This window comes from Schistocerca nitens, chromosome 2, assembly GCF_023898315.1.
Source record: "Schistocerca nitens isolate TAMUIC-IGC-003100 chromosome 2, iqSchNite1.1, whole genome shotgun sequence".
Lineage (NCBI taxonomy): Eukaryota > Metazoa > Arthropoda > Insecta > Orthoptera > Acrididae > Schistocerca > Schistocerca nitens.
The window spans coordinates 21,384,842-21,398,289 of record NC_064615.1 but is presented as its reverse complement, the minus strand read 5'-3'; the positions used below and the strand labels follow the sequence as shown (position 1 = coordinate 21,398,289).

The 13,448-nt window shown below is 39.4% G+C and overlaps 1 protein-coding gene across 5 annotated transcripts in view; it reads left to right on the top strand.

The window, feature by feature from the left end:
- The window catches only part of LOC126235681 (uncharacterized), an 84,160-nt gene that overhangs the window by 16,624 nt on the left and 54,088 nt on the right, over positions 1 to 13,448 (top strand). For all 5 annotated transcript variants that reach the window (XM_049944416.1, XM_049944417.1, XM_049944414.1 and 2 more), the window contains exons 2-3: positions 10,675 to 10,839; positions 10,918 to 11,182. In XM_049944416.1, the coding sequence (XP_049800373.1) occupies positions 10,675 to 10,839; positions 10,918 to 11,182 (430 nt within the window). The remainder of the gene's footprint in view (positions 1 to 10,674; positions 10,840 to 10,917; positions 11,183 to 13,448) is intronic.

The window sequence follows — 13,448 nt, the reverse complement described above, 5'->3', positions numbered from 1 at the left end:
TCCCCCAAGGTAAGTCTTTCCGCTCCCAGGATTGGAATGACTCCTTACCCTCTGCCTTAAAACCCACATCCTTTCATCTTTCCCTCTCCTTCCCTCTTTCCTGACGAAGCAACTGTTGGTTGCGAAAGCTTGAATTTTGTGTGTATGTTTGTGTTTGTTTGTGTGTCTATCGACCTGCCAGCACTTTCGTTTGGTAAGTCACATCATCTTTGTTTTTAGATATATTTTTCCCACGTGGAATGTTTCTCTCTATTATAATTCAGTAATTTTTTAGAGATGATTTAATTGTTCAGCCTACCACATGCTCACGGTGATAAAAAATGTGTTCGTAGACAGCAGTAGCTTGTTTGAAACTTTTATAGGCATAAAAACAATGCAACAATTGCTGAAATTCATTGTTGAGAATAACTGGTATGCAACAATTAGTCTGTTTGGCCTCAGTTCCTCTTTGTCTTTCTGTGAGACAGGTCGTATCTGCTTGTGTTGAGGCGTACCATTCCACTTGTATAAAGTATGTTTTAAGTGAATTAGTGCTCAGTTCCATAAAATTTCAGGCATGCAGCTGCATAAATTCAACTTCTTCTAATATTTCTGCTGAATACCGTCCAGCCATCTTCAGAGTAAGCCAAGGTGACTGATGCTCCAGTGCTTGCTCCGTCCGTTTAAACCTGCAGACCGAGAAGAAGAAGTTGAATTTATGCTTCTGCACACCTGAAAATTTTTAGGAATAGTCTTTGCACCGCAAAAATATGAAGATGCGCTTCTAGTGCTCAGTTAATTGCAATGGAAAATGTGAATTTATGCATTGTTGGAAAATTACTAAAAACATCATGTCATTTGACAACCTGTACCTTAGTAAAAACTACAAAAAATAGAAGAGCTGACTTTAGACTAACAAGATTTGATATTGCTGTGATCCAATATAAGTTTTCCACAAGATCAAGAAAGTGCTACTGTCTGTGGATGTCACAAATACTACTACTTAAAAGTTTGTGTGAGTGATCAAAGAATTTGTTGTGATCCTTTCAAAAAATACACACAGTTAAAAATCTTTGAGTTCAGTTTGCTTGCCTTTGTCTAAAACATTAAGTGCTAAAAAAATTTATGTAAAACCAGACCAAAAATTGTGCAGACTGCAGAGCATGTCATAAGATTTGTGAACAGAAAACTGACATCAGTGATAGAATTGAAAGTGATGCAAGTGACCCAGAGGTGACATTTCACGGGTCAGTACTAAAAAATCAAAGTATTGAGGATGCAAATAAAACTTCACATGATTTGGGGTTTTCCCTCTTAAAAATTCACTCCATTCCAAATCACAGCAAGGCTTCGCATAGCAAAAAGAAGCTAGAAAAAGTGAAACATGTTTTGGAAAGAGAAGTGTGCTGGGCATTAGATTGCAGTATTGAAGATTCTGACTGTAAAGAAGAAAAATTTGATGATAAAATTGTTAAGAAAGCCAAAGATATTGATGCCAGGATATTGTTAATAAAGAAAAAGTGGCTAGTGTAAGAGCACCTGAAAAAATTCAAGTTTTAACTGTAGCTCCACCCCGTTGGTCAAAAGAAAATATAATGTCAGAATTCAATGTTAGTGAGTATTTGTTTTGACAAGCAAGGAAACTGAAAACAGAAAAAGGGTATTTTATCAATTCATAAACCAAAAAGGGGGAAAGTTATTGCTGGTGAAGTGATAAAGTTTGTCACTGATTTCTACCCAAATGATGAATATACTCAAATATTATTGGAGGGCAGTGTGTAAGGTAAAAATCGTAGGGGGAGACCAAGAGATGAATACACTAAACAGATTCAGAAAGATGTAGATTGCAGTAGGTTCTGGGAGGTGAAGAAACTTGCACAGCAAGCATGTTACTCTATCCTGAGTAGCATGGAGAGCTGCATCAAACCAGTCTTCGGACTGAAGACTACAACAATAACTCAAATTTTAACAGGAGCAAAAGACAAAGTTAGCATTCAGAAGAACGTGTAGGCCTATATGTAAAAAAGACATCCTTTGCAGCTTAAGAGAACTGTACTCTTGTTTTAAATAGGAGAATCCAAACATTTACATTGGTCTTTCTAAATTTTGTTCGCTAGGACCGAAGTGGTGTATTGTACTAGGTGCATTCAAGTTCTAAGGGCTCCGATTGTTTTTCTAACTAACTACTCACCCGAAATCAATGAAACTGGCATTTCTTCTCGACGTAATCGCCCTGCAGACGCACACATTTTTCACAACACTGACGCCATGATTCCATGGCAGCGGCGAAGGCTTCTTTAGGAGTCTGTTTTGACCACTTGGAAATCACTGAGGCAATAGCAGCACGGCTGGTGAATGTGCGGCCACGGAGAGTGTCTTTCATTGTTGGAAAAAGCCAAAAGTCACTAGGAGCCAGGTCAGGTGAGTAGGGAGCATGAGGAATCACTTCAAAGTTATTATCACGAAGAAACTGTTGCATAACGTTAGCTCGATGTGCGGGTGCGTTGTCTTGGTGCGAGGTGAAACAGCACACGCACAGCCCTTCCCGGACGTTATTGTTGCAGTGCAGGAAGGAATTTGTTCTTAAAACATTTTCGTAGGATGCGCCTGTTACTGTAGTGCCCTTTGGAACGCAGTGGGTAAGGATTACGCCCTCACTGTCCCAGAACATGGGCACCATCATTTTTTCAGCACTGGTGGTTACCCGAAATTTTTTTGGTGGCGGTGAATCTGTGTGCTTCCATTGAGCTGACTGGCACTTTGTTTCTGGATTGAAAAATGGCATCCACGCCTCATCCATTGTCACAACCGACAAAAAGAAAGTCCCATTCATGCTGTCGTTGCGTGTCAACATTGCTTGGCAACATGCCACACGGGCAGCCATGTGGTCGCCCGTCAGCATTCGTGGCACCCACCTGGATGACACTTTTCGCATTTTCAGGTCATCATGCAGGATTGTGTGCACAGAACCCACAGAAATGCCAACTCTGGAGGCGATCCCCCAAAACAATTCTCTCCACTTTCTCGATCATGTCATCAGACCGGCTTGTGCGAGCCCGAGGTTGTTTCGGTTTGTTGTCACACAATGTTCTGCCTTCATTTAACTGTCGCACCCACGAACGCACTTTCGACACATCCATAACTCCATCACCACATGTCTCCTTCAACTGTCAATGAATTTCAATTGGTTTCACACCACGCAAATTCAGAAAACGAATGATTGCACGCTGTTCAAGTAAGGAAAATGTCGCCATTTTAAGTATTTAAAACAGTTCTCACTTTCGCCACTGGCGGTAAAATTCCATCTGCCGTACGGTGCTGCCATCTCTGGGACGTATTGACAATGAACGCGGCCTCATTTTAAACCAATGCGCATGTTTCTATCTCTTTCCAGTCTGGAGAAAAAAAAATCGGAGGCCTTAGAACTTGAATGCACCTCGTAGCTGGTGCTGCCGACACTCATTCAGTGCATGTGTGTGTTATCCACCAAAATGTAAGACTGTTTTTGGATGTGGAACACATTGAAGAAACATACAAAGAACTTATAAAATTTCTTGTATGTGACTCTGAAAACTATGACTGCATGCTTAACACTGTAATAATTGTCCCAGTGATGACAAACTGTCGGAATTGTTAAAAAAGAAATTAGCTTATGAAGATGCTGATGATGAAATTGAGTTCAGCCAGTGAATAAACACAGATCATCGGGCAGAATTGGTAAAGCAGTCTGCAACTGTTGGTGAGTACATAGGCTTGTTGGTAACAAAATTACAGGCACTTAAACCACACTCATTTATATCTAAGTGTCAGTCAAAATCATGGAAAAACTTGAAAGAAAATTTAACCATAGAAAAGCAATTCTGTTAGTGAACTTTGCTGAAAACTGCAGTTTTGTAATTCAGAATGAAATTCAGAGTTACCACTGGACAAGAAGTAACTGTACAATCCATCCCGTGTGTGTTTATGTGGTAAATGAAGAAAGTAAATTGATAATAGTGAACCACTGCTTTATAAATGATAATATGGAACATGTTGTAGTATTTGTAAATGCTGTCCAGAAAGAAATGGTTAAGTGGCTGGCAGAGCATTACCGACAAGTGAAGAAAGTGCATTATTTTATTGATGAATGTGCTGCTAAATATAAGAATAGAAAAGGCTTTAAAAATTTGTGTGAGCACAAAAATGGTTTTTCTATTGATGCTGAGCATTCCTTTTTTTGCTACTCGCCACGGTAAATCTGTGTGTGATGGTTTGGGAGGAACTATAAAATGTATATTGAGAAGAGCTAATCTTCAGCTAGTGGATGATGAACAAGTAACAGATGCATCTGGTGTTTACAGTTTCTGCAAAGCTAACATTGACAATTTTTTTTCCACTTTTTAAAGAAATTCAGTGCAGATTTCCTACGCAAGAACCTCAAAGGAGATTTTTGACAAGCTGCACAATACCTTGCATCAATATTTTCACAATTACAAACTACTTTCTTGTGATTCTTTAGAGATAAGAAGAGTAACTTCTTCTGAAACACCTTCCTTGATTTCTTTCATTCAGTGAAAACGCCCCACAATGGACATGCACTCATCCTCAACAAAATTCTTTTGTAGCAGCTGTATATGATGACAGGTGGTACTTTGCCTTTGTCAGAAATGTCTGTGATGAAGAAGGTGATGTTGGACTACTTTTTCTCCACCCGCATGGACCAGCAGTGCCATTCTTCTGGCCTGAGAAGGAAGACTCCTGTTTTGTGCCTTTAGAAAACATTTTATGTGCTGCTGGTGTATGTAAATCAATACCATTAGTCAGAATGTATTACTTTAATGAAAAAGATGTTAAGTTAACAGAATATAATTTATCAGTGGATGAAAAACAAAGATCCTCTTAAGAAGTTTCATTGACAGTTTCAAGAATCTTCACCGCTAAACATGTACATTTTAAATTAACATTAGTGTGGCTAGAATAATTGTTGTTTAAAGATGCTAATTTGACACCCTAAATAAAGTTAACCAGTGTAATGAAAATGTTTCAATTTATAACTTTTGTCTCTGTACTTTCATGAGGCAGTGTTATTATACGAGGTCTATCCACAAAGTACATTACGTTTTGGAATTAAAAATAAATAAAGTATTGGATAATTTTTTTTATTATATACAGATGAAAGCCACACTTAAATACTTTTTCTACATAGTTGCCATTTAAATTAAGGCACTTATCGTAGCGATGGACGAGCTTGGAAATTCCTTTGTCGTAAAATTCGGCCGCCTGCGCCTTCAACCACGTGGTTACCTCTTCTTGAAGCTGTGCGACTCATTACTCGATCGCATTGTTAGTGGTGACGAAACATTGGTTAAGCATGTGAACTGCGAGACAAAATTGCAGTCAATGCAGTGGGGGCACACAAATTCCCCCCAAAAACCCAACAAATGCATGCAGACAATGTCGGCAAGGAAGGTGATGGCGACTGTCTTTTGGGACAGAAAAGGTGTGATTTTTGTGAATTTCCTGGAAAGAGGCACTACAATAAACTCTCAAAGGTATTGCCAAACTCTGCACAACCTCAGAAGAGCAATACAAAACAAGCGCAGGGGAAAGTTGGGCTCAAAGATCTTGCTGATTCACGACAACGCCCAGGCCCGCACGGCAAATGCCACTCGTGAAGTTCTCGAATCTTTTAAGTGGGAGTTGTTTCCTCATCCGCCGTACAGTCCCGACCTGACACCGAGCGACTTCCACTTATTCCCAGCAATGAAGAAGTGGTTGGCTATGCAGCGTTTTGATGACGACGCACAGCTTCAAGAAGAGGTAACCACGTGGTCGAAGGCGCAGGCGGCCGAATTTTACGACGGAGGTATTTCCAAGCTCGTCCATCGCTACGATAAGTGCCTTAATTTAAATGGCAACTATGTTGAAAAATAGTATTTAAGTGTGGCTTTCATCTGTATATAATAAAAAAAATTTCCAATACTTAATTTATTTTTAATTCAAAAACGTAATGTACTTTGTGGATAGCCCTCGTAGGTTATCAGTTTACATAATCTGATTTGAATGATCTTTTGAACAATGATGTGATATATGTTAAATAAACATCCAATATCTAACAAAACTCAAGAGTGCTACTTTTTCTTTTTTCCTTTTTTGAAATCAAAATTTCGATAAAAATAAATCTTGTATCAGCTGTCAGAAAGTGTTTTACATAGTCTTCCCACATTCCTCTGTCCATCAGATTTGTGGAATACTGCTAATGTAAGATCATTTCACATCATTGGTTTATTCACCCACTCTCTGTTTTTAAAGTCATGCCTGGATGGTTGAAAAAGCGGCTTAAAGTGGATGTTCTTAGTTATGAAATACTGTATTATATTACGTTCTGCTATTTGTAACATCTCACATATTCAACATTTTAATAGTGTTTTTATCATTTACTCCCTAATTGTACAAAAGTAGCGCTTAATCACATAATTTTAAATGCTTCGTGCCCATTATTATTTTTATAATTTTGGCAGTCTACTAATTTGTTAGATTCGAAAATGAATTATGTCTTTCTGAAATAAATCAATATCAAGTTATTCATCTTCTACATGGAAGGTACTTTTGGCAGCCCTAACATTTCCCACCTTTCCTGTTCCATTCAAAAATGTATGTAGGAAAAACAACTGTTGGTAAGCCTCTGTATGAACTCTAAGTTCCCTGTGTGTGTGTGTGTGTGTGTGTGTGTGTGTGTGTGTGTGTGTGTTTTTCCCCCCATGGTCAGTTTGAGATGTATGTGGAAGGAAGTAGTACCCACATGCCACCTGATCTTGGAACATACAAACTCAAAATTTCAACAGTCAACCTCTCATTCACTGTAATGCATAACGCCTTTCTTGTTGTATTTGCCACTGGATTTTGTTGAGTATCTTCGTTGTAATACTCACATGCTTACTAAATTATGCTGTGGTGAAACATACCACTTTTTATGGATCACCCCTACATCATTTGTTAGTCTAACCTGATAAGGTTCCCATAATGGTGTTTCATAAACAAAAAAGATTCAACAAGTGGTGTGCAAGCTGCTGCTTTCATGGATGAATTATTTTCCATGAAGATTCTTTCACTGAATCTCAGCCTTAGCCTATCATCGGGTTTTGCTTCATTTAATTTTATGTGGTCATTCTACTTGAGGTCACTGTGGACAATTATCCCTGGGTATTTTATAGTTGTTACTGATTCCAGTGATTCCAGCGATTTATCACCAATAACTTAACTGATCAGTAATACATCTCGCCATCAATTCATGTGTGATACATTGCATTACATTACACTCAAAACTTCCGTGCTTGTGGGCCTCAGTCGATGTATAAAACGTTCTCATGTCATTTCATTTCCGACTGAAGGAGACATATTCAGAGGTAAAGCAGTGAACTGCAATCAGAACTTGAGGAAAGCCAGATATAAAGGCAGTGTAGAGGGCACCACAGCCATCACATGACGTTAGTTAAGAGTTGTCTGGTAATGCCAGTATTCTCAAGTCATCGATCATCATTCTTACAGTGACCGTTAACATATGGATTTTATCTAATCTAACACCTTCCTCTTTTCTGTTAATATTATTTTGCTGCTTATAAATCACAATACCCTCTGTATACATGTGCACATGATAATGCAATGTTTTTAAGATGTGAGATTTATAAACACTGTAATAATTTTAACAGGAAAAAGGGAGGTGTTAAATTAGATACAATTTGGGTGCCAATGTTGCACCCTAAGAATGATGATTGGTTGTTTCATACTGAGAGTGTTGGCATTACCAGAGATAATCTCTCAGCCAACATCATGTGATCGACTGTTGTGCCCTCTGCACTGTCTTTATATTCGGCACTCGCTCGAGTTCTGGTTGCTGGTCACTGCTTTACTTCTGTAGATGTTTCCTGCAGTTGGAGATGAAATGTTAGAAGAAAATTTTATGCATCAACCGTGGTCTGCAGCCAGGAAGTTCCAAGTGAAGTCAGTACTAGCTGTGAAAGCCTACATTGTATGATATTATTCTTCGGTTTTTCTTTTAGAGTAAACACATTTTCATGTATTACTTTATATTGAACATTGGAGTCCTAACACATAAAAACCATATATCCAGTGGACTTATATGTACCTTACATCTTGCAGAGCACCTAAGTATTTACACTTCAAAAGGCTTCCTCAATACTGTTATGCATTTCTTCATGGGTAATGCTGAACCACATGGAGCTTTATTATTCCCATGATGAGTTGTCTGGCATGGTAAAGAGGTGTCCATTTCAGTAGGGCTGGCGATTTTGCTGAATAGCACCCAGTCTAGCAACCTCGAAATTATTCATCAAAGAGCTATTGCATCTGAATAGCTAACAAATTATGCTGGAGTGATGTCCTGCTGTAACCACATATCAACCGTGATTCCCTGTTTTCAAGCTGGTATTAAAATTGTTTGTGATGTACAAATAAGAATTTTCATCCACATACACTATGTGATCAAAAGTATACGAACACCTGGTTGAAAATGACTTACAAGTTCTTGGCGTCCTCCATTGGTAATGCTGAAATTCAGTATGGAGTCGGCCCACCCTAAGCCTTGATGACAGCTTCCACTCTCGCAGGCATATGTTCAGTCAGGTGCCGGAAGGCTTCTTGAAGAATGGCAGCCCAATCTTCACGGAGTGCCACACTGAGGAGAGGTATCGATGTTGGTCGGTGAGGCCTGACACAAAGTCAGCGTTCCAAAACATCCCAAAGGTGTTCTATAGGATTCAGGTCAGGACTCCGTACAGGCCAGTCCATTACAGGGATGTTATTGTCATGTAACCACTCCATCACAGGCCGTAGATTATGAACAGGTGCTCGATCATGTTGAAAGATGCAGTCACCATCCCCAAATTGCTCTTCAACAGTGGGAAGCAAAAAGGTGCTTAAAACATCAATGTAGGCCTTTGCTGTGATAGTGCCATGCAAAACAACAAGGGGTGCAAACCCCTTCCATGAAAAACACGGCCACACTGTAACATCACTGCCTCTGAATTTTACTGTTGGCACTACACATGCTGGCAGATGACGTTCACCAGCCATTCGCCATATCCACATTGCCATAGGATTGCCACATTGTGTACCGTGATTCGTCACTCCACACAATGTTTTTCCACTGTTCAATCGTCCATTGTTTATGCTCCTTACACCAAGCAAGGCATCGTTTGGTATCTACCAGTGTGATGTGTGGCTTATGAGCAGCCGCTCAACCATGAAATCCAAGTTTTCTCACCTCCCACCTAACTGTCATAGTATATGCAGTTTGGAATTCCTGTGTGATAGCCTGGATAGATATCTGCCTATTACACATTACGATCCTCTTCAACTGTTGGCAGTCTCTGTCCATCAACAGATGAGGTCGGCCTGTATGCTTTTGTGCTGTACGTGTCCCTTCACATTTCCACTTCCCTATCACATCAGAAACAATGGACCTATAGGAGTGTGGAAATTGCGCATACAGACGTATGGCACAAGTGACACCCAATCACCTGACCACGCTCGAAGTCCGTGAGTTCCGCAGAGTACCCCATTCTGCTCTCTCACAATGTCTAATGACTACTGAGGTCACTGATATGGAGTACCTGGCAGTAGGTGGCAACACAATGCACCTTATATAAAATCGTATGTTTTGGGGGTGTCCGGATATTTTTGATCACATAGTGTACCTTTCAAAAAATTGGTCCAAACACACATCATGGTGGCTTCCTAGCCCGTATCATAACATGTGGCAGTTCCTTTCCAGCTCGTCACATAATGGGGCTTTCCTTTGACCATAAAACCACATTCCTCCTGTATGAAATGTGATACATGGCACATTCATCAGAAAGTTACACTCTTGAGCGAGACACAGCATTTGGAAATTGTGCCAACAAAACACAGGAGACTAAAATTTACCGTTCCATATTGTCATAGCTTAGTTCATTTACGTACAGTGGGCTAAATCCTTTAATTTTTAAATCTTTTTATTCATGATTAGCAAGGGTACTGAAGTTCAACTGCTCTTTTATGAATTGATTGATGGTGGTAAATGTATTCTCTCATGCTTTTTGTTAGCTTCAAAGCAGCTATACCAATTCAATAACTGTTTATTTCCCCAATTGTGCATAGTTACAAGAGATACTATGACTTCTTGGACACACTGTGTGCATGTTAAGTTAGTAGAATTTTGTATTTGCTAAATAATTACTTACCTTTTGCTATTTGCTCCACTTTTTTCATTAGTTGAATTATCTTTTTCTGTAATCTTAATTATCTCAAATTGGCTACACTGTTTCCACAAATAATTACTTCACATTTCAGATATGAATAATCATATGCAAACTATATACTATAGAGTTTACCGTGTAAGATATAAACTGCTTTGTGTTCTTATTATGCAACATGTGTTCATTTGCTGATAATGTACACCCTCTGAGTATACCTCTTGGTGAATTTGTTTTTGTGTGAAAAAGTTCTGTACATGAGTGGTCACATTACATGTGCTATGGAAACATTTATTATCCTTTCAGTACATTGGTTTCCACTGCCTTTTATGCCCTATGTGGGAGTTGAAATGGGCGAGAATGGAGGTGATCCTCATAATGTCGCCAATACTTACTTTCTAGTTTTATGCAGTTGTACGTCATTTGCAAATTATCGTGAAACCTTGCAATCTTTTATCTGTAGGTTATTTAAAAATGCATCCATTACTGGAGAGCCTCGCATTCTTGTTGGGATGCTGGATGTCATACTAAATAAAGATGTACGTAACTTGAACCTATCTGATCCAAAAATACGGCTAAGCAGAAAGTTATGGCCAATTATTCTGAAGAAATGTACAGGTTTGGAAAGGTAATTATTTTATAAGTGTGTTAAATCTTCCAAGATGTTTATTAAGAGAAAATTACAGATCTCCCCGTCTTTTTCCAGGTTTGAATTAGGGGCAAACATGCTCACAACAAAAAAATTGCCATCTTTTCAGTCATTTGTCAGCTCACTTGCAAAATCATGTCCATATCTGACAGAACTGATCCTGAAGGAGGCTGTTATAGGGTCAGGGGCATTGTCCACTATTGGATATAGATGTCAGAACCTACGTGTGCTTGATATTTCAGGCTCAAAAGTCACATGCATTGATATGCTGCACCTGTGCCTGCCATTATCACACTATACACAACCTCTGGACAGCCTTCTGGTGAGCTTTTTATTGTTATTGTATTATGTATGCGCACGGCAACAATTACCTTGCTGATTCCCAACCACCACTCTCCTCCCCCCTCTCTCCCTCCCTCCCCCCCTCTCTCTCTCCCCCCTCTCTCTCTCCCCCTCTCCCTCCCCCTCCCTCCCTCCCTCCCTCCCTCTCCCCCCTCTCCTCCCCTCTCCCTCCCTCCCCCCTCCCTCCCCCTCTCTCCCCCTCCCTCCCCCTCCCTCTATCCCCCTTCTTCACCCCCAGCTCTCCCCCCACCTCTCTCCTCCCACCTTTCTCTCTCTCCCCATACCCCACCTCTCACCCTACTCATCTTATTATTTTCAAATTCCTTCTGCATGTAGCTGAGATTCAAAAAATTATAAGTATTATTTTATTTGTGATGAGAAATCCCAGAACATTGTCATTTTTTTCCATGTCACATTGAATATAAATGTTTGCTGTAAGAAGGGAAGATGCATGGAAGTGAAGATCTCTTCACAACAGATGGGTTCAGCTCATCCTCATGTCTGAGTAATCTTCCCCAACTTCTCCCTCTTTTCTCCCTGAGGAAGAAACTAATAGTTCTGAAAGATAGGATAGTTTTTTGTACATTTTTATGTGTGTATCAGCAGTACTGGAACCTCACCTCCTACAGGTCAATACTGTCTCCTTGCAATTTTAGTTTTCTCAAATGATTTTCCGTTTTGATACAGTTATTGTAAGCACTAATTGTATGAAACTTTTTAGGATTTTGGTCACTTGTATGCTGTTTTTTTCAATTTGTAGATAAAGAATTTAAAGATTTTCATTTTCTTTGCTTAAGTGAAAATCCAGTCACTGATAGGCAGGAAATAGGTTGATCCAGTTTTAGCATCAAATTTGAGAGCTTAGAAATGTTGAATGTATAGCTAGTTCAGCTCAAGGTTGTGATAAGTTTGAGTATGAAAGAATACCATAAATTTGTTGCTATGAAACACATTGCTGCCTACTCAATTCTCATTAGCTATTTAAAACCAACTGTTGACGCATCTTCTTGCCGTCCCTTGGCAACTCACATAGACTACTCCCAATGTTGGTCCATGAATCGTACAGGTAGGAAAAAACTTTTACTGCAGCCAGAATTATGTGCTTAACTATAAAGATTCTGTGAGGTGCATCGAGTTATGAGCTCCCACTTCGCCTGCTTATAGTTTGGGTAGGCACCTATCACACCCTAAAATTGTAGGTGCCAGTGCAGCCTCGTTTTTGAAATATTGCCTGTTAATGTTTGGGCAGCTCTTTATATACAGAAAAGTTTCACTCTCGAGGCAAGTTAGTGAGTAGCTGAGTGGCAAGCGAGCGAGACTTCCGTCCAGGCGACCTTGGTTCGAGACCCGTCTATGCTACTTTTGTTTTCGTGGCGCTACATCCATTGCAAAAAGAAGTATTCCATAACGTCAATGCAGTGGCGTTTCCTCTGGACTTGAGAAAACACAGATGCGATTGCGACGAAAATGAATGTGCATTCGTACAATGTTCGTGGTGTCGAAAGTACAAATGTTTTGATTGTTTTTATAACAAGTATCATCCATCGGAATGTACTCATCAAAATATAGGAAATACCGATTAAATTTCCATTAAATGAAACGTATTTTTAATCCCTCATTAATGTTTTTTTTTTCTTTTTTTTTCTTTTTTTTAATATTCCCTACCTCTGTGGAACAAAATTAAAAATACAACGAAAACAAATTGAACAATAATAAAATATTTCAAGAAATTACATTACGGTTAATTTCCTGTTAAAATAACAAAAAACACAAAAGATTGAAACAAAATGTGACATTCAATCTGCAATTTTGATTTATAGAGGCTTGTAATTCTTTTTAATCAATTCATTGTGGAATGTTCATGATTGATTAAAATTAAAACAGGCATTTGAAAAAAAAGGAAACATAAGTAGCATAGACAGGTCTCTAACCAGGGTCGCCTGGACGGGAGTCTCGCTCGCTTGCCACTCGGCTACTCGCTCACTTGCCACGAGAGCGAAACTTTTCTTTATATAAAGAGGTGCCCAACTTAAACAGCCAATATTTAAAAATCGTGGCTGCATTGGCACCAACAATTTTAGGGTGTGATAGGTACCTACCCACACTATAAGCAGGCGAAGTGGGAGTTCATAGCTCAACGCACTTCCCAGAAGGTTCCCTCATTAGAGCGATGAGGAGTTTATTTTGTCTGGCACGTCCATCGGGGTCTGAGGGATAATTAGGTTGCCACTAATGCCTTCATCTTG